Below are 20,927 nucleotides of genomic sequence, written 5' to 3' on the forward strand. Positions count from 1 at the left end.
AGCATCTGAAGCTGTGCGAAAGAAAAAACTGTGAACACACACACACAAGAAAAAACCAGAAGGTCACTCTTCATGAAATGTGTCTGCCCTGAGAACACTATTCTTAGTGGCTGTGTTTCTAAGTTAAACCCTTTACCAAAGAGAGATCATTGGCCAGGGTTTTAGAGTTATGACAACTCCTCCAGAAATTTCTCTTGGAGAAACAGTCCACCGCTGCCATCACATCACAGGGACTCAGAATGAGTCCCAAAGCTTGCATACTCATGTGACATATTCAAACTACCCCACAAACTCAATCTCTCACTTCAAATGGGAGCTAGGACTGTGTTCAGGTTGATAAAGTGGATGCATTCAAAGTCAAGTTGTACTACGGGATGATTACTAAACACTGGGGTTTTTGACATGTTTCAGACATTAACAAAGATTTTTAAAGAGGGTAAGCTGGAGGGCTTTCTTTCTCCCACATAGTATATGACCACCTAGCTCAGCTTTCAAGAGTTTGAGCATTGCTTCCCCACTACAAAAGACCCCCAAACTGGAGAGGAATGGATGCACATAGCCCATCTGGGAATAATCGACGTGAACTGATTCTGTCTGTGCTAGGAGAGGATCAGCTGCTAGAGATCAAAAATGATGGTGGACTTAAAAGTCCATTAGAGGCAGACACGGTGGAACCCTTCAATAATCCCAGCACTTGGGAGGCTAAAGCAGAAGACTGATACGAGTTTGAGGCCAGCCTGAAGCTACACAGTGAGACTCAGTCTCAAACAAACAAACAAAAAATATGTTTGAGACAGCTTCAAATCTTCATATGTTCTGGATCGCAGTCAAGGTAGAATACCCCAAGACTGCCACAAAAGCACTAAAGAGCCATCTTCCATTTCCAGTACCCTACCTTTGTGAAGCAGAGTTTTCTGCAGGGACAGGAATCAAAATGAGATGACAGAGTAGACCTGACATAAGCAGCACATTACCTCCCATCACCCTCAGATGGGACCATCTAGTTGCAGAAAAACAAGCTCAGGGCTCCCACCAATTCTGCAGTATGATGAGTGGTATAATTACTTCACTATATATTACAATGTAATAGAAATATCATGCTCAATAAATGTAATGCTCTTGAATCATCCCAAAACTATCCTCCCCTCGGTCAGTGGAAAATTTCTTCCACAAAACTGGTCCCTGGTACAAAGAAGGTTGGAGACTACTACTCTATGAAATCAGCCAAGTCTTCACAGAAAATATCAGGAAAATTCCCTGGTGTCCCCAATCAAAGTAAGGAAATATCCCCTTCTGAAATATTCCTAGAGCATTCTTTTCTTCCCAACAAAGCCCACCTTTGGGATAAAGTAGTTAACTACAGCCTAACCCACATGAAGACAGGGAAATACAAACTGGTCAGTTCCCACCTTCCACATGACAGGAGGGAAGTACCCAAACAGTACAGTCTAGTCATCTTGTCCCACACAAACGAGAGAAAAAATTTAAACCTTTTATGAAGTTCATAGTCCAGAGACACAACCGCATTAAGAAAATGAGAATTGTAGGGCAACAATTCCCTATACTTTACCACCACATGACTATAAAGGCTATGTATAGCACATTCTTTTTTCAACTGGTACATCACATCTGGCCATGAGGAAAATTACAAGGCATACTAAAAGGTAAAAAAAAAGTACACAATCTGAAGAGACAGAAAACATCACAACCAAATAATGGAAGCATGTTGGAATTCTCAGAAATTTAGCACAATTATGACTCATAAGAATAGGGATTATTAAAAGAAAATTTTTAAATAATTTTTAAAAAGTAAAAGTATCCCCTCTTCTCACTACTCCTTTTGAACTAAAAGTTCTCATTAATGCAATACACAGGAAAGTCAAAAAGTAGAAACTGTAAACAACAAGTCTATGAAGAAAATCTGAATCAACAAACTCCTAGAACTAATAAAGGATTATAACAAGGTAACAGGATAAAAGGTTAATATACAAAAGCCAATTGATTTTTTTTTTTTTTTGGTACCAGGTTATCAAATTCATGACCTTGTGCTTGTGAAGCAGGAGGCGGAACCACTGAGCTAAATCCCCAGTCTATTTTTTTTAGTACTGGATATCCAACTCAGGACCTTGTGCTTGCAAGGCAGGTGCAGTGCCACTGAACTAAATCCCTGGCCCCCAATTGATTTTCTTTATACCAGCAATTAACAGGTATAATTTGAAAAGAATTTAAAATACCATTATTATTTATCTTAGCACTTCTTCCCAAAATTAGATACTTAGATATATATAAATCTAACAAAATATATGTAAGATCTAAGTGAGGGAAACTATAAATTCTGTGGAAATAAATTTCAAAAGAACTAAATAAATGGACAAATATTCCATGTTCATGGATACAAAGACAGTACTGTGAAGACATCAGTTCTCCCGAAGTTAATCTACAGTTGTAATACACCTCAAACAAAATTACAGCCAATTATTTTGTGCATATTGGCAAAATGATTCTGAAAGACTGAAAAGAGCAAAAGGCCCAAAACAACCAGCATAATACTGAAGGAAAACAAAGTTGGAAGACCGAACTATCCAACATCAAGAGTTGCTAGAGAACTACACAGCATGTGGTATTAGTAAAAGTAAAAATAAACTGATCAATGGAGAAAAATATATAGCCCAAACCAGGTTCATGTAAATATAGTCAAGGAACAAAGACAGAGGAACAAAAGTAATACAATGGAACTAGGGATTTAGCTCAGTGGTGCTGCCGCCTGCCTTGCAAGTGCAACGTCACGAGTTCAATCCCTGGTAGGAAGAAAAAAAAAAAAATCACACAAAAGTAATACAATGGAATAAAACATAATCTTTCTAATAAAATGATCCTGGTACACCTGGATACCTCCACGTAAAAAAATTTTTTAAATTCTAGACAGACCTTAAAGCCCTTCATAAAAATTAACTCAAAATAAAATTCTAAGCCTAAATGTAACAAAAATACAGAATTCCTAGAGTTTTATAGAAGGAAACCTCCATGACTTTTTTTATAACAATAACTTTTGATATAAAATCAAAGCTATGAATAAATAGCAGCACTTCATTATAATTAAAATTTTTCGGCTCTGCAAATGACACCACCATAAAAATGAGAAGACAAGCCACATACTTTAAAATGTGTGCAAAAAGTCACACCTGATAAAGGACTGTTATCCAAAACATACAAAGAACTCCTAAACCTGGTACATGCATATAATTCCCAGAACTGGGAAGGCTGAGGCAGAAGGCTCACTGTTTGAGGCCAGCCTGAACTACATAGCAAAGCCCTGACTCAAAACAAACAAATAAAAAAAAAAGAACTCTTAAACCTCAACAATAAGAAAATGAGCAACCTGATTTTTTGGGTGTGTTTTTGAGGCAGGGCCTCACTTTGCAGTTCAGGCTGGCCTTGAACTCACTATGTCGTCCAGGTGGCCTTGAACTCATGAATACTCTCCCGCCTCAGCCTCCCAAGTGCTGAGATTATAGGAGTGTGCCATGATGTTCGGCAACAACCTGATTTTAAAATAGGCCAAACACTAACAAACACCTCACCAAGGAAGATACACAGATAAACAAGTGAGCATATGAAAAGAACCTCCACTACAATTCCAGAGAATTGTACATTAAAACAAGATACCACCCCACACACCTATCAGAAAGACCAACAGCCTGCATGTGGTGAGGATGTGGGGTCACAGGAACTCTCACTCATGGCTGTTGAGAATGTAAAGTGATACAACCACCTTGGGAGTTTAGTGCTTCGCTTCAAAACTAAACATACTTTTACCATGGTATCCAGCAATTTTGCTCCTTGTTAGCTACTCAAAGGTGTTGAAAATTTATATCCACACACACACACACACACACACACACACACACACACACACAAAACTGCACAGGGATGTTTACCGTAGCTTTATTTAAAACCATGAAAACTCAGAAGCAAGCAAGATGTCCTTCAGTGGGTGAACGGATAAACTGTAACATCCAGACAATGGAATATCATTCAGCACTGCACGCTACCACCGGGCACCATGACTCACACCTGTCATCCCAGTCCTCAGGAGGCTGAGGCAGGAGGACTGCAAGGCCAGCGTGGGTCACTTCGTGGTAGAATTCTTGCCTAGCATTCATGAAGCCTGGGTTCAGTCTGCAGTGCAGAAAAGTGAATGAAAAACGAGGAGGAGAAAGCGGATGACGAAGGAGAAGAGGAAGGAAGATGAGAAGACAGAGGAAGACAGATGAGGAGAGAAAGGAAGGAGGAGAAAGAGGAAGCAGGCAGAACAGGCTAAATAGGAAGGAAGGGAAGAGGAGGAAAGGAGGAGAAAGAAGGGGTGAAGGGGAGAAGGCGGAAGTGGGGGGAAGGAACAAGAGAAGGGGAGGGGAAAGGAAAAGGGCAGAGACGGGAGAAGAGCAAGCAATGAGCCACCAAGCCACGAAAAGACACGGAAGACCCTTAAAAGCACACTACCGAAAGCCAATCTCAAAAGGCTGTGCACCGTGTGCTTCCAAGGACACCACCTTCCAGAGAAGGCGTCACTACGGAGACAGCATGGCGACAGCGAGAGGCTATGCATACCTGGAAGACAGGGAGGATATGAGAAGCAACTTCCTCTTCATTTTGCTGTCAGCCTAAATCTGCTCTAAGAAATGAAGTCTCTTTTTTAAAAACAAAGTTAATTTTTGGAAACATGATTGGGACCTAGTTATTAATACTCTCCATTCAAGGTGTTAATTCTCATGACTTTTTTTTTTTTTCCAGTACCAGGGATCGAACTATGGCCCTCGTGCTTGCAAGGTGGGTGGAAGAACCACTGAGCCAAATCACCTGCCCTCATGCCTTTTTCAGAATGTATCATAACAGCCATAGCCGGGCGTGGTGGCGCATGCCTGTAATCCCAGTACTCAGGAGGCTGAGGCAGGAGGATCACTGAGTTCAAGACCAGCCTGGGCTACATAGTGAGTTCCAGGTCAGCCTCAACTACATAGTGAGACCCTGTCTCAAAAAAAACAAAACCAAAACACAAACAAGCCGTAACAGTCACAAATCATAGATCACAAAATCCTATTTTTAATATTTGTTGCCTGACAGAGATTTCATTTGCAAAGTTTCAGAGTTTTGATAAAGAAAATGATTCCTGCAAGTTAATGTTCCAGTGATTCCACATTCAGGTTGCTAACATAACTGATTATTTCAGTTTCCAAACTGGAAATAGTTTCCGCTCTACTTACATACGTGCAGATCTCATAGTTATGCCCATGGTAGGGGTGACTCTATGTAAACTACGCAGTAAGGCTCTGGCATTGATAACATATTCCCCAGTATAAAGTAACACCCAGTTGCTTAATGACTTCGCTGACAGTAAGGGTGTATTTCTTGATTCTCTCAACCAATCTCTTATCTGTGGCCCGGTGTCAAACTGGAAAAGAATTCAAGACATAAAAACATTTATTTGTTTTTTTTTTAAATCAACATGACTCAAAGTCCTTTCCATTGTATATCTGTGCTATTTCCAACTCACATCTTAAAAATCTAATCTTAAATAATGACCGGATTCAACAGTTAAGACAGAATTCATAAAACAGGAATCCCATCATGTGTTGAGTTTTGAGAGTCCATTAGACTGGGACAACCCCATAGCTTTAGCTCCTAAGTAGGCAAACCACAGCCCAAGGTAATAAAATAAAACTAGGAACTATATCAACCAGAAACCTCCAGCCAACTTCTAATCGGGTTTTCCCACCCTATCCAATCAAATATATTTTGTCCGAGTTCCATGACAGCTTATCCAAGCTGCTGACACAGAGCTCTCAGAACCTCTTCTGCTCTGAGTGCTGCCCATTTCATGAATCTTTTCTTTGCTCAAATAAACAGCTGAAACTTACATCATCAACAGTTTTTCTTCTAACATAGGTTCCAATGTTTCACATTATCTGATTCTACATATTTGACCTTTAAGGACAGAATTGGAAGACTGATCTTTCAAAGGCTGTGAACAAATACTCACAATACTAATTAGAAGAGGACGTATCGTGGTTTATTCCACGCCAAGCACTTCATGCACATTACTGTTCAATGTCTGCCTGTCCTCTCATAGGGAAAGAATAAGTGGTCTCTCAAAAGAGTTATAAGAGTCATAGCTACTACTATGACCAAATTCATTCCTTTTTTTCCTGACTCTATTTGACCCAACTATGACAACACAACCCTGAATCCATCTTACTGATGAGTCACGCTGGAAGATTTTTACATTTTTCAAAATTCTTCCTGAGATGGACAAAAGTTCGGTATCAAAACTCAGATTCCAGCGTTGAAGCTCATTTTGTGCTCTCTGACTTCTGAAAATGAAAATATTGCCAGCACAATCAAATCAAATAAGCAAAAGCAGTTAGCCAAGGTCAGTTTGTCTTGAACCTGAAGTTCAATACTGTCTGTCCTACAGATAAAGTTCCCTGAAACTCTGAAATATTGTCTTTGCTCTTCTGTTCATGCAAGTAATTTAGAGCCTGCTTCCCCCACCCAACCTCCCTGACACTGCAACGTCAGAAAAACTGGAGTTGCTCCTCCTCTCCAAAGAGACTTCCATTTTCTCTCTAAAAGCCACTTTTTAATAGAAGAACTTGAGATGCTAGGGGATACACACAGGTCTCAACTTGAGTGCAACACAGCACGTGAGCACAAACACACAACCATAAAAGAAGCACTTACTTGTTTATATCTCCCACGAAGTTTCCCAAATCAACCTTCCTTTGTTTTGGATTCAACTGCATAAAGCCAGTCAATTCACTCATATATTTACTATTTTGACGCATTTCATCTGATAGACCTTTAAAAATCCAAAAAGTACAGCTGCACCAGCGAGAATTTATAGTAAAGAAGACTTAACTGTGGTATCAGAGGTGGGGTGGGGAACCACCAGCCAACCGAGGGGACACAATTCTGGTTCAGGGAGATCTCCGTGAAAGGCCTGAATGTCTTCATACTTAAACCTGTGATTTATGGGGAGGGGCTGCCTTCTTTACCTGCATCCACAGTACCTGTTGGGTAGCAGAGCTGAGGAACCAGCAGAACAGGCTCTTGCGGTACATTCCTCTGCCCCCTTCTCCACCGGCCTTGGCTGACCAAGAGGGGCTGGTTTAAGTCAGTGATAATTTGGTTATATTGCTGCTCAACAGAAGCAAGAAAATCTGCCATGACCATCAGCAAAACCACAGTAACATCACGTAAATAGACACAAAATACTCAGTGGGGGAATTAATGGGGGCCCAGACACATGCTGGTGAGGACTTCCGCCCAGGTATAAATATATATATATAGTTTAATTCTCTTCATGTTGATATCCCAGAGATCGTGTCATTGTTTTTATGATAAGCATGCACAGCCAAAGGGACTAGGAATCCCACAAAACATTACACAGAAGTTATTCTGTTCCCTTCTTCTATCTTTGTACATACAGATGGATGAGAGACACTTGGAGTATGTAGTTCTCACCAGGGTTGCCTTTAGAATCCCTAAAGCGTACTGAAAATGTTTAAGAGGACTCTTGCCAGAATGAGGTAAGGCAAAACCTGGACACTTTTTAAATTTTCCATTACGGATTTATTCCAGTGGTCATTCTGTGTTATTTTCCCCAACTTTCAGTCCCTATTTCCATTAGGAAAAGATAACAACAGTTTCTCCACACAAAATGCCTGGTGAAGCCACAGAAACTGTCCCTTCTACAGAGCAGGAGTTGCTGCAGCTCCTGGCTGAGACAGGGTCTAGAATAGAAACTGACAGTGATGAATCAGTACCGGAGCTCAAGGAGCAAGATTCGCACAAGCAACTGCACAAGCCCAGCTGGCAGAAGCAGCTGAAATCGATGAAGAACCAGTAATTAGAGCAAAACAGAGCTGGAGTAAAAAGAAAGCATGGTAGGCTAAGTCCAACAGGTCTTCAGCAGGTTACAGAGCTTACTAGAGTCACCATCCAGAAACTGAAGAATATTCTCTGTCAACACAAAACCAGAGGTCTGCAAGAGCCCAGCTCTAGATACCTACATAGTTTTGAAGGAAGCCAAGACTGAGGATTTATCTCAGCAAGCACAGGTAGCAGATGCCAAGAAATTCAAAGTTCAAGACAAAGCCATCTCAGTCGTCCAAGAAAACACACGGACTCCAACTGTACAGGAGGAAAATGAGGAGGAAGAGGTTGATGAAACAGATGTGGAAGTTAAAGACATAGAATTGGTTATGTCATAAGCAAACGTGTCTAGGGCAAAGATTGTCTGAGCCCCAAAGAACAACAGTAATGATATCGTAAGTGCTATTATGGAATTAACGATGTAATCATCTGAAAGCAGGACTTTTGGTGTTTCAAAAAGGTGACTTCAGCTTGCTTTGAAATCTGTCTTGCTTCTATCACTAATAAAGTTAGGGTTTGTTGGATGAAAAAGAAAGGCAAGAGAGCTGTGATGCAATTCTTGATCAGCGAAGTGCCTTCCTCCCAAACCAAAAACAGCGACCCTTCATGGACTCTTCCACGCTGCTCGGAACAAGGTCCTTGCCTACGGCAACTTGTAACACGAATTCTGGCATCATTTGTCCTTCAAACGTCTGAGGGCATTAAAAGTTCTCACCTCAAACGGAAAACCTTCACAGCCCTGTTTTTAAGTTGGACTACTGCCTTCTATTCTTATGATACTTACGCAGGTTGCCTAATTTTCCCCTAAAGTGGTCTATAGCTATTTAAAGGCAGCTGGAATCTAGTCCTATTTCCCTGTCCTAGAGCCTTCTTGTGGCATGCGATTACTGGATACTGCAGCTTGCAACTCCATCAGAGCCTCTCATGTCCCCAGCACCCCTAAGCCAGCTAACTTCTCCAGACTCCTCCCTCATGGGATCTCACCATCCACCCATTTCCACACACGAAACCAAAGGGTTATGTTGTACTCTCCTTCTGTCGCCCACAAGATCCAGACCACTATTATCTACCCAAACCCCTTCAACAATGCACCCACTAGATTCCCTGCCTCCATTTTGAGCTGCATACTGCCCGTTCTCTGTACATTAAAAGTCTTACAATTATCACTTAATTCATGCATCACACCATTTGATGACAGTAAAATCCAGTTTAACTCAGTGAACAAAATTCCATACAAGATGGCCCCCCACCCTCCCATATACATACAACCTCTGCCCTGTTCATGCAGTCCCCACCCCTTCCCCACTGCTGTCCTCCAGAGAACATTCCAAGCTTTTGTGTGACACAGGGACACACAGCAGGCCCACCTTCAAGATAGTGCTTGTATTCTTTTCTCCCTGATCTGCATACAGCTCACTCCTTTCAGGTCCAGCCTTATCAGCTAGCTTCTCAGAGAAGCTTTGCAGTCTAAACACCCAGATAATTTCATAGTGCCTCTGTAGTGGTCAGAGTAGTTTTCTTACATGCACTCCTCTGCCGACCACAAGAATGCATGCTTCTTGAGATCAAATAACTCACTGTCTTAGAACGTACACCCAAGATACAGAGGAGGCACTCACTAAATGCTTTTAAATTAAAGGTGCAAGCACAAAGTATGGCACCCAGAGGAGAAGGAACTGGTAGCCGCACCATCCCCTTGGAGGCATATGGCAGAACTGCGTGGTCGATAGCTCTAAGTCACCACATTTGGGTTCCTACATAAAAACAGAAGTTGCTATATCATCTATTTGTAACCAGTTGTTTTAGTTGCTCCCAAGTATCTGGCATTCTTTTAATAACCTTTCTTTCATCCATCAAAACTAGGAAATCAGTTATCAACTGGTGCATCTTAATTTACTGATCTAAGCTTATTCATTTCTTTATGAATACTCAAATTTAATACTAAAGAAGCCTTAGGGTCAGGGATTCAGCTCAGTGGTTCTGCTGCCTGCCTTGCAAGAGCAAGGACCTGAGTTCAATCCCCGGTACAAAAAGCAAAAGCAAAAGCAAAACAAAACAAACACATACTAAAGAAGCCCTGAATTACATATAACTTTTTGTATATAACTGAGATCATTTCAGAGGGTAGGTGGTCATTTTTACTTTTGAACCAAGTTCTATAGAGCCAAGATTTCCAGATAAGTAACATTTTCATATATGAAGTCTTAGCATGTTTTATTTTTACCTAATAATCCATCTACATGTTTAAAACTACTACAGCCACTTCCAAGACCAGTCAAAGGGCACACACTAGAGCTATTACACCTATGTTACACTTACCCTATATACAAAGCAATCAAATACATGAGTAATAGATATAATTCAAGCCATAGTCCCCAAAGGAAAATAGTAATACTTATATGTGTAATACTTATATATCTGAGGCATCTAGATAAGACATAAGAAGTTAACTAAATGTGAAAATTTTATGCAAATATTTATAAACAAAATTTCATACCTGCATGTAGTAGTCTACAAAGGTGATTTCTCTACCATCTGATTTTTTAAATGTATTTCTGGGACTCTGATCCCAATTAATAGCAACCACCTTGTAGGTTCTGTTATTGTATCTATGGAACAATTGCAATGTAAAAGATTATTCCCAACTTACTCATTACAAACAACTATGCACAAAATAAACTAAATACTATTAGCCTATTAGAATGTAATGTATATACTATACGATTTACCTATGTAAGCAAATAAGCTCATGGTTTTTATTATATCCACAGAGTTGTACATTCAACAGTTTTAATACATTTTCATCTCCCAAGGAAAAATGTAACCATAAGTGGATATTTCCATCCAAGCCTCACATACCTAATGAACTCACTAATCAAATTTCTGTCTCTATAGGAAATGTGTGATTAGGCAAATGTATAAACAGAATCCCTACAACATGTGATCTTGCATGGCTGGCTTGATTTAGCATAATTTTCAAGATTCATTGATGCTGTAGTAAGTGTTGATACATAATTCCTTTTGTTTCCAAATAATATTCTATTATTGGATATACCACATTGTTTATCCATTCACCAGGTGATAGGCATTAGGGTTGTTTACAATTTATTATGAATCGTGTTACAGATATTCATGTACCAATGTTGACAGACGCCTTTCATTTCTCTTGGATAGAACACTGGGAGTGGAATGTCTAAATCAAAATATCAGTCTGTTTTCCAAAGAAATATTATTTTATATTCCAACCAGTAGCGTATGAGGGTTGGTTCCAATTTTCCCACATCCTCATTCCCTTGTTATTATCTCTTTATTAAATGGATATGAAGTGGTATTTCATTTTGGTTTTAATTTGCATTTCCCTCATGGCTAATCATGAGCACTTTCACACGTTCTTATTGGCCATTAGTATTTCCTTTTGAGAAAAGTCTGGAGGAGGGTCTACTCAGATCCTTTGCCCATTCAAGTTTAAATTGAGTTATCTCTTAATTGAGTTGTGTTTCTATATTCTAGATACAAATTTCTTATAAGACATGTGACTTGCAAGTATTTTTCTCCTTTCCTGTCAATTGTCTTTTTGTTCTAAGTTACACTGTCGAACTAAAAGTTTTAATTTGGTAAAATCAAATTCACCTATATTTTCTTTTGTCATCACCTATGCTTATTGTGCCCAATTTAAGATTTTATATAACCCAACATCAAGAAAATTTGCTCCTATGTTTACTAAAAAAATTGTGCCAGGTCTGGTGATATGCACATGTAATCCCAGCACTTGGGGGCTGAGGCAGGAAGACAGCTGCAAGTTCAAAGCCAGGGTGAACTACATAGCGAGCTCCTGCCTCAAAACAACCCTCCCCCAAAAAAACGAAAGAAAAACTTGTATGTACAGAGAAGGGTACGTAAAAAAGACGATGTACATGAACCAAATACCCACAGTGAAAATCATTACGTATTGCAGACATGTACTAATAAGAAAAATAGGTATCAAGTGACTCCAAGAACACTCTTGACTACATTAGTCTCTGTTTTTAGGCCAATATCACCCAGCCGTCATTACTATAGTTTTGTAATAAGATCTGAAGGTAGAAAATGTAAGTTCACCAACTTTGTTCTTTGAAGACTGTTTTGGCTAAGTAACTAGTTATTAATAAGCAAGTTAAAGATTTCTGGTGTAGAAGCAAAACTAAAGATAAAAACTTTTCTTTAAGTGGTACATGGATTGCTAACGACATCTTTTCTTTTTTTTTTTTTTTTTTTTTTTTTGGTACCAGAGATCAAACTCCCGACCTTGCTTCGAGACAGGCAGTGGAACCACTGAGCTAAATCCCCAGCCCGTGGATTGGTAGTGGATTGTAAGTAAGCACTGATTTTTAAAATAGCTAGACACCAACAATAAAGAGGAAAAGGAAAAAACAATTCAGAAGAAACAGACTGTCTCATGCAAGCAATGGTTCAGAAGAATAAACATTACAGACTGTGAGGACAGCAGCCCACAATCACAGACCTCCTCTCCCAACTAGTTCAACCAGCTGAGAAGACTATCAAATGATCCTTGCCCTTTCACACTACTTACTAGTCTTGAACTTGCACGTTTAGCGATTCCAGGAATATCATTTTTGGAGGGAGGAAGTAATTAAAGAGATGAGGTAGTTTTTCAAAAGCTGACTTACCTTGTAAAAACAGTTAATCCCACTAATTTTTTAGAAATTTCTTCTCTGCTACGTTTACTTTTAAGGGATTTTTCAGCTTTCGTGATTATATCATAAGCAGTTTCCAATCGGAGCAGTTTATGGCAAACATCAGAACACAGGGTAAGGCTGTGTTCATAGGGAAGAACAGAAGTCACATAACCACGCCAGGCTTCCAAACTGCAACAGAATAAATTACATGAGCGTATCAAGGCCAAGATCTCAACATCAAATGAGATGTTTTAGGGCCTGAGTGCTGATCTGATTTCAATTGCTTATTTTTTAGTAGTAACTGATCTTTTGAAGGACCTTCAAATAAAGATTACTTATAAGTACTACAAGCATTACCACCTTTGCTAAACTCATTATCACCCACTGGTTTAATGCATCACATCTACAACTTTTATATGAAATATATAGACCAGCAACTAGTATAGGTACCCTATTTAATTGCTACTGAAATATTTTCAGGCAGGGACTGAAGATTTAACGCATACACAAAAAGTGAATACTTTAAAAAATTCTACCATGAGAAATTTAACCCGTAAAGTTTATCTTTTTAAAATTCAAAATCAACTGAACTGCAGTTGTTTATGGCTGGAGGGTATCCTTTAAAAAGTTACCACCACTTTTACATCATGCTACTTCAAATGAGTAACTTTCTCAACATGTTACATGATTAAAGCCTGCAGAACATTGTATTTTCCATATTGTACAAACCTGTTGTTACAGAACATTCGTTTAGTTTTCTCATAAAAGTTGCGACCAATTTGTTTCAAATTCATCATCTTCAGAGCTCTGTAATTCAAAGACTAGGACTTGTTAAAAAGGACAGAATATTATGAAGCATTTGTTAACACAGATAAGAACACATTAAGAAAACAGTCTTGCCAAGGACTCTTTTTATACTGTCAGTTAACACAAAGTGCCTGATTATTTACATAAGATAGATTTTAACTCAATGTGTGTCTTTTTCTCATACTATAAAACAAAATACTATGCAAATATCAGAAGGATTTATACTATTTTAGACTATTCCCAGAACTAATTTAGGATAGCTTTTGCAAATCACATGTCCCAGTTTTTAATTTTTTGCTTTTTTGTGGTTTTTTTGTTTGGTTGGATTGGTTTGGTTTGGTTTGGTTTTTTGAGACAGGGTCTCACTAGCTAGGTGAGACTCCCCTGGAACTCACTATGTAGCCCAGGTTGGTCTCAAACTCACAGTGATCCTCCTGCCTCAGCCTCCCAAGTGCTTGGATTAAAGGCATGCACCACCACATCCAGCCTCAGGTTTTGATTTTGAATATTTGGTCATCATAGAGTAGAAGAGAAAACAAGTGCTTCAGAGAGAAATATACACAGATGTACATAGCTGATATAGCTACACCTTCCCAACAGATATCAGCTGCGGGAAATGCAGGCGGGCAGGGTGGATGAATGCTGGGAACAAGTCAGCATGAGCACATCACACGAGGATCATTTCATCTTAACACATAGAAGCTGTTAACATAAACATGGTGAAATACAATGGAATCTCAAGGGAAGTAGAGTTTACAGACACACCTTCTGAAGAGAATATTATAATAGCGCAGGCAGTCTGGGTGTGTAGGCCTGAGTTCCTTTGAAAAGTGGACTGTAATCTTCACAATGCCACCACTTCGGGTCCTACTGACAAGTTCCATATTCTAAGATTAAAAGAAGAAGGTCCGGATGTTCTTCCAAGAAAACTTAAATTCTACTCACCTATCAGTCACCGCGCCCTCGGCCTCGCTACTAGGGAAGCAAAATCTTTCTCACAAAGAGCATGCGTGAAATGTGAGCAAAGGAAAGGAAACGTCAAACAACATTACTTAACAGAACTTTGCAGCCTTCTAGGTAATAACAAAGAGTTTCCATCAAATATATGGCATCTTCCGAATGTCGACACGTGTTGATAAAGCAAGTTTTCACGGAGATCTATATTTTTTATGTCCGGTTTGTAGTCAATGTTGTACTTATACGCAACCCACAGGGGATATGTAACTTGGAAGTGGTTTGCTAGCAGTACTATCACTTCACCTTCAGAGCCTGAGAAATTGAAGCACATGTCAGTAACTAAGTGATCGGTGACAGCCAAAACAGCTTGGACACTACAACTCTGACAGCCCATGGTAGGTCAAACTTGGAGATAATGATGAATTAACATTTGCACACACCAGACAGTGATAATGCCTACCAATTTAGGTGAACCCAGATGTGAGCACACATTTAGAGGGTTTAAATATAAGATTAAAATGTAAGAGTAGCTCAAAACCCGAACCTATGCAACTTCTGAAAGGAAAAAAAGCCACTATGTATAACAACGTGGTTTTTTTGTTGTTGTTGTTTGTTTGTTTGTTTTTAATCCCAGAGCAACCAAAGAACTGGGTCATCCTATTTTAGGGGGTGTGAAAGGCAAAGAAGTATGTAGCCTATCTAGAACCCTACAACAAATTGTCATTTCTACAGAAGGGAATGTTTTCACAAAAACACGTGGAGAATGAGGTACCTCTGTGTACAAGGATGGTGTGTACGAAGCTTTACAGAACGTCTTGCTATTTTTAAATCAAAAGTTTAAAGTGAACGGCTTCACAAAATTTGACGCAGACCAACATACCTGTTTTTGAGTGCTTAACATGTTCCAAGCTCTCCCTCGTGTTCACCACGAGGTCCTGAAAAATTCCAGCAGGCCTCCTCGGCCTCACAGGTAATGCCTGCAGTCCAGCTGCTAGTGGAAGCTGTTCTACAGGGAATAAACATACAAGCCACAAAATTATACGGTAAAAAGAGAAAAGTAGGATGAACGATGTGCACTACCGACGATCGAGGGACAAAACGACCTGACTCATTTGAAAGAGAAAAGATGACACCAAAGGATCGGAACACTTCAGAGATGGGTCATCAGCAAAGCGGGTGCTACCAAGGAATCTTTCCTTTCCGGAGGAGTCTGCAGGCTACATCAGCAGCTGCTTTGGCCTTTCATCTATTCCTCCTACTGTATTTGTCCTCCTTCACCAGGGATTTGCTCTCAGAACAAGATGCTAAAAAGCCATGGTTCTGGCGCTCCACCCTCATAAGCCCACACTGCTCTCTCCTGTGCATCAGAAAACATCAAACGATTGACAAATGTCAAAGAGCCCATGACTGGCCCTTGATGCATAAAGGCTGAGCCACCCATTATATTGAGAGCAACTAGGAGAAAACAAACTCATCCCATTTTTTAGCATGCTATGTTAATGCTCATAGAGGTTTAAGTATCTACTCCAAAGAGGGAAGATTTGACGAAGAGTGCAAAGCAGGGTTTCAGAGCGAGATGGTGCATTGTGAAAGAAAGAACGTACATCTATAAATTCCTATCCCTGAATGGCTAAGAGAGTCCATGGCTTGGATTACAAACATGCTTTTCCTTAAAATGTTACCTCTGAAAGCTATTATTCCTAGTGCACGATGATCTTGCATCATACTGAAGTTTTAATTTCTACAATAGAAAAACTAGGGCCAGGGATTTAGCTCAACAGCACCAAGCCAGCTTTGCAAGCGCAAGGTCCCGAGTTCGATCCCAAGGATAAGAAGGAAGGAAGAAAGAAAGAGGAAAAACTACATTTGGAATAACTTTATCAAATTCTCATCTAGTTCCTGACACCCCCCACAATCAAACTTAGTCATACTGAAATTTCAGTGAAAAACACACATCACTTCTTGGCATTTGCTGCACATTGTACACTTTCCTACAATGTTTAATCACAACGCTGAAGAGGAAGTAATAAAAATGTGTTTTAAATTTACGTGTTCAATTTTATAATTTCATTTCATGGGTTCTGGATTTTGTAGCAGCTCGTTATTAAATACTTGCCTACATTTTTCTTTTTTAACATTTAAAGTTTTGTTCTATCACAAGTTATTTTGATCTAAAAGAAGAAAGGCGTAAACAGAAGTTTTTCTATATTACCCAAGTCCTTGGCAAATCACAACAGCTGAGCCAGGTTACTCACCTTGTATAATAAGGACCCCGTCACCTGTGAGGAAACTGCAAGATAGGAAAGCGCTGAGGTGGTCAAGCAGCCGTTGAACCTCTTAAACGCAACTGAAGAAGCCAAGAAAATAACATCCCTAGGATTCCTAGTCAATTCAGGCTTATATACAAATGTATTATCTAAATTTGAGAAGCAATGATATTGAATTGGCTAATGAATCACAATCGCCATTTCTTTTTCATAAGCTTTGTTCCGTTATTAAAAGACATACTGTTTATTGTGTACATATTAAGAACTAAGGCAGGCTTATCTCTAATTCTTTAGCTCATTGTGAAGGTGAATAACTGTTGAAGTCCCAGGATAAGAAAGATTAATGGATTCACCTCAGACCATAAAACGAGAGCACACATTCTAACTAGAAACCTGCCCATTTTTTTAAAAACTCAAGCCCTTTTACTCTAGTGGCTTTTAACCAACAGTATATATTTGAAGTGACCATTTGAATTGACCTGGAGAACTTGAAACCAAAATTTACTCATACTGTTGCTGTTAATGAAAATAACAAAATTTTGCCTTTAACCTACCTCTAATTCCTCATCTCCAGAGACAACCACTTTTAACCCTTCACTGAGTATTATAGTTTTGTTTTGGCCCTGAAAAAATGTTTGTACTGCTTTTTTTCTAGATTTTCCTATGTTCGATTTTTTTCTATATTATTAGGCTGGGGTTTAAACCTAGGGCCTGGTGTATGCCAGGCAAGCACTCTACCGAGTGACACCCCCAGCTCTCTACATTAGATCTTGAGCAGCTTTTCCATTGTACACGCATGCACATCTTTCTCCCATCTTCTCAATGCTATACAATCACTTCTTGCTAAATCAGTAGCCAATATTCACATCATTATGAGTAGTATTTGCATGACTTGTATCAGTTGAGCTATACAGACCACGCCATTTTTGAAGTTGTTATTTTTCCTGGTGTTTATTACCTGTTTTCTTAATTTTGAAAAACTGCAGATTACTATTTCTAGACTCTAAAAAATAAAAGAATCTCTAATCTATAGTCAAATACACCAGTACTCTTAACAATTCTTAGCTCGAACTCAGGCATTTCCGGTTGACGTCACATTTTCCCCCCTACTAACTTCTCCCTTTAAATCGGGCTTTTTACTATTTCAGAAACTTTAAGGCTATCCTATAAGTAACAAAGTATCTTCTTTCACCTCTACAACTGATTAATTTCTTAACTTCCTCCCCTACAGACCGTTTATTTTGTTATTGTTGTTGTTTTGGAGACAGGGTCTCACTCTGTCACCCAGGCTGGGCGCGAACTTGCAGCGATCTTCCTATCCTCAGCCTCCTGAATGCTAATACTACAGGCCTACACCCATCACAACCAGCTCAGCTTCCACTTTTTAAGGACACTACAACCATTTACCTCTCCTCCCTCCTCCAACACTCCCACTTACCAACATAGTTTTACATCAAGGCTAGTAACATTTTAAGTCTATTTTGTAACCGTGATTATTTCCTTAAGGGATGAAAACCATGCACAGCATTTGCATTTTATGATTATTTAAAGTTACTCACTAAATAGCCAAGTTTTATGCCTGTTTTTTTCTCCAAGGTCTTAATCCACGTGTTGCTCACAGGGACACAAGTAGTTCTGTTTTCTCCTGCTCTCACCATTGGTTCAGAATCCTGAAGCATTAAAGTTGAAGTGTTTTCCCTTGTGGAATTAAGATATACATTGCAGCCACCATGATGGCACACACCTGTAATGCTAGGACTCCTGGAGAATGAGGTAGGAGCAGGGAAAGCAAGCCCAATCTGGACAACATGGAAACTTAGATTCTCTCTTTAAAAAGACAGCGGGTTAGGGACCTGACGCTGCCATCACAGGCTGCATTTTCCTGGTGCTTCTTGGCGCTTAAAGACCTCATGCTCTTTAGCTCCCCCCCCCCGGGGGGGGCACAGTGGTCTGGAGAGGTTAAACCTGTTTCTCCAGGACCAAACCCATACAGTGCAACCTGGCCTGTAACAGGTTAAGGTTAGCCCACTCCTCATAAATAATAGCCCACCCCCAAAATGATAAAAGGAGCTCCCTTTCTTTGTTCTTCTCTCTCTCCTTCCCTCTCCCTAACCTGCCTTTCCTAATAAAATCTCCTGTCGGACCTCTCGGTGGGTGGCCTAGTTGTTGAGCGTCGCTGTGCCTCCGCACCGGGAATGTAGCTCAGTACAAAAGTCTTGGGCTCATTCTCCAGTACTACCAAAAAAAGAAAGGCTACAATCAGCTTCTTATGCAATGTCTTGCTTACAATCAAATTTAGTATTCCTGAACTTTCCGTGTTGTTTTGCGTGGTACTGGGGATTGAAGGGCCTTTGCACTTAAATATACCCCCAACCCTTTCTATTTATCAAAAATAAAACCGACACAGGATATTGCCAAGTCGCCAAATTGTCCAGGTTAGGCTCAAACTTGTGATCCAACTAGCCCAGCCTCCATCGGGTTGGGATTACACGCTTGTGCCACCAGGCCCAGCTAAATTTACTGTTAATTTTAATTTACCTTAAATTTTTTGTACATTTAAAGAGAGTTGTTTTTTTTTTTTTTTTCCCTTACAAATTTAGCCTTCCCTCTTCATAATGCATTCTATGCCTTTTGTCACATCCTGAAATTCGTTGGAGTTGGTTTTCAGGAAGTCTCTTAGAAACAGTGCTGCGGCTCTCTACCTAAGGTGCGTCCTCAGAGGCCTCAGTACCTTACTACTGGTCCCAGCCGCCTTTCCGCCCCTGGCTGGTGAGGATGGCTAGAGCGCAGGCGCAGAGGGCGCCCCAGCACTCCCGCGAGATTTCGGGGCTCACCGCGAGAGGTCGTTTTGCCCTGGAACCGCTTGGTTGCGCACTAGACGTGTACCTGCAAGCAGATGATTTAGCCTTCTCTTCATAATGCATTCTATGCCTTTTGTCACATCCTGAAATTCGTTGGAGTTGGTTTTCAGGAAGTCTCTTAGAAACAGTGCTGCGGCTCTCTACCTAAGGTGCGTCCTCAGAGGCCTCAGTACCTTACTACTGGTCCCAGCCGCCTTTCCGCCCCTGGCTGGTGAGGATGGCTAGAGCGCAGGCGCAGAGGGCGCCCCAGCACTCCCGCGAGATTTCGGGGCTCACCGCGAGAGGTCGTTTTGCCCTGGAACCGCTTGGTTGCGCACTAGACGTGTACCTGCAAGCAGATGTAGACTATTGACGTGGTGAAACGAGAAGCTCATGCGCAGCTGCTAGTACAGCTCAAGGGACGCGAGCAGCGTGCGGAAGAGCCCCCTGCAAAAGACCCTACGAAACGGGAACTACTGCCAGGCCTGAGGTCCTGCAACTGCCACGGGGGTCGTGGATCTGCTGCCACCGCCGGCCCAGCGCCTGCAGTCAGAGGTCACCAGTGCACCGGGAGAAGAAGCAGCCGTCTGCCACTCTTGCTGTAGTGTGGCCTTTTCATAAGCGCTACGGTTTCGTGCAGATAACATTGACAATCCTATAACGCGAAGGGAGATGGTGGCGAGCGGAGCACGCTTCCCATCTTTCCCGTCATGGGAAATGCGAGGCTCTGTGCCGTCCCTTCCCTGCCTCTCCTCGCATCCTGCTTCCCTCCTCTTACCTGGAGGCTGGGCTCCTCCCCGTCTTTCTCTCGGTTGCTCCGGTGCAGCCGCGCCGCGGCCTTCCCCTAGTGGCGGCTGGCTTCTAGGCTGCAGTGGGGCAGGCTGCTGGCCCTGCGTGTTTGCGGAGATAAAGAATAGGGTCCCTTGTGCGTTCATTCAGCGTCCACACTAGACCATCAGCCAATAAAGCAAAGGATCTTCCTTGGAAATGCTCACATTCCGCTAACGAAAAGTCAACTTTTAAAAATAGCAATGCAGTATATAAACCACTGTGCCTGGTTTAGCACTGAGGATTATGGTCTCGAGATGCCTATATTCCTACAAGTGACCCAACTTAATCCTTTATGGCTGAGTAGTACTCCCTTGTGTTTAGAGAAACCCAGAGCGTAAATAACTTGAAGCAAAATAAACGATAATAGGAAACAAGATGGACATCGTGCGAATGGGAAGAAGGTGAAAAGCAGCGAGTTGTGCTATGTAGATGCACCAGCTCCCCACGATGAACGTATCCACTACGTATCCCAAGCATGTACTGGTAAGAAGTAAAATGTGCTAATACTCTTTTTTAAAAATAGCATTTCACCCTGGGTGGTAATTGCTAGGGAAATGGAAACAGAACAGAGAACCGGGAGTGTTTGGGAAGGTGGGTTGTGAAAGGACCAGGTTGCA

At 40.8% G+C, this 20,927-nt stretch overlaps 2 protein-coding genes and 1 pseudogene across 5 annotated transcripts in view; 2 read left to right on the forward strand and 1 right to left on the reverse strand.

Annotated features, from left to right (window-relative positions):
- Piwil3 (piwi like RNA-mediated gene silencing 3) overlaps window positions 1-20,927 on the reverse strand; it is a 39,708-nt gene that overhangs the window by 18,121 nt on the left and 660 nt on the right. Inside the window, exons 2-12 of one of the 2 annotated variants that reach the window (XM_019204499.2) lie at window positions 20,258-20,369; window positions 15,253-15,378; window positions 14,473-14,684; window positions 14,181-14,302; window positions 13,338-13,415; window positions 12,600-12,797; window positions 10,430-10,541; window positions 7,068-7,194; window positions 6,739-6,856; window positions 6,254-6,368; window positions 5,262-5,449 (exon numbers count right to left, since the gene is read on the reverse strand). In XM_019204499.2, the coding sequence (XP_019060044.1) occupies window positions 5,262-5,449; window positions 6,254-6,368; window positions 6,739-6,856; window positions 7,068-7,194; window positions 10,430-10,541; window positions 12,600-12,797; window positions 13,338-13,415; window positions 14,181-14,302; window positions 14,473-14,684; window positions 15,253-15,378; window positions 20,258-20,369 (1,508 nt within the window). Of the gene's footprint in view, window positions 1-5,261; window positions 5,450-6,253; window positions 6,369-6,738; window positions 6,857-7,067; window positions 7,195-10,429; window positions 10,542-12,599; window positions 12,798-13,337; window positions 13,416-14,180; window positions 14,303-14,472; window positions 14,685-15,252; window positions 15,379-20,257; window positions 20,370-20,927 lie in introns of those variants that run through there. The other variant, XM_033762397.1, reaches the window with a different exon arrangement.
- Window positions 7,466-8,418, forward strand: LOC104848184 (annotated as a pseudogene).
- Window positions 19,795-20,927, forward strand: part of LOC104848183 (2'-5'-oligoadenylate synthase-like protein 2) — a 30,324-nt gene continuing 29,191 nt past the window's right edge. For all 3 annotated transcript variants that reach the window (XM_033762398.1, XM_033762399.1, XM_019204501.2), the window contains exon 1: window positions 19,795-20,793. In XM_033762398.1, coding sequence (XP_033618289.1) covers window positions 20,740-20,793 — 54 coding nt within the window. In that variant the 5' untranslated portion in view covers window positions 19,795-20,739. The remainder of the gene's footprint in view (window positions 20,794-20,927) is intronic.

The sequence above is a fragment of the Fukomys damarensis genome, unplaced genomic scaffold (genome assembly GCF_012274545.1).
Source record: "Fukomys damarensis isolate Sample0158 unplaced genomic scaffold, DMR_v1.0_HiC HiC_scaffold_12, whole genome shotgun sequence".
Classification (NCBI taxonomy): Eukaryota; Metazoa; Chordata; class Mammalia; order Rodentia; family Bathyergidae; genus Fukomys; species Fukomys damarensis.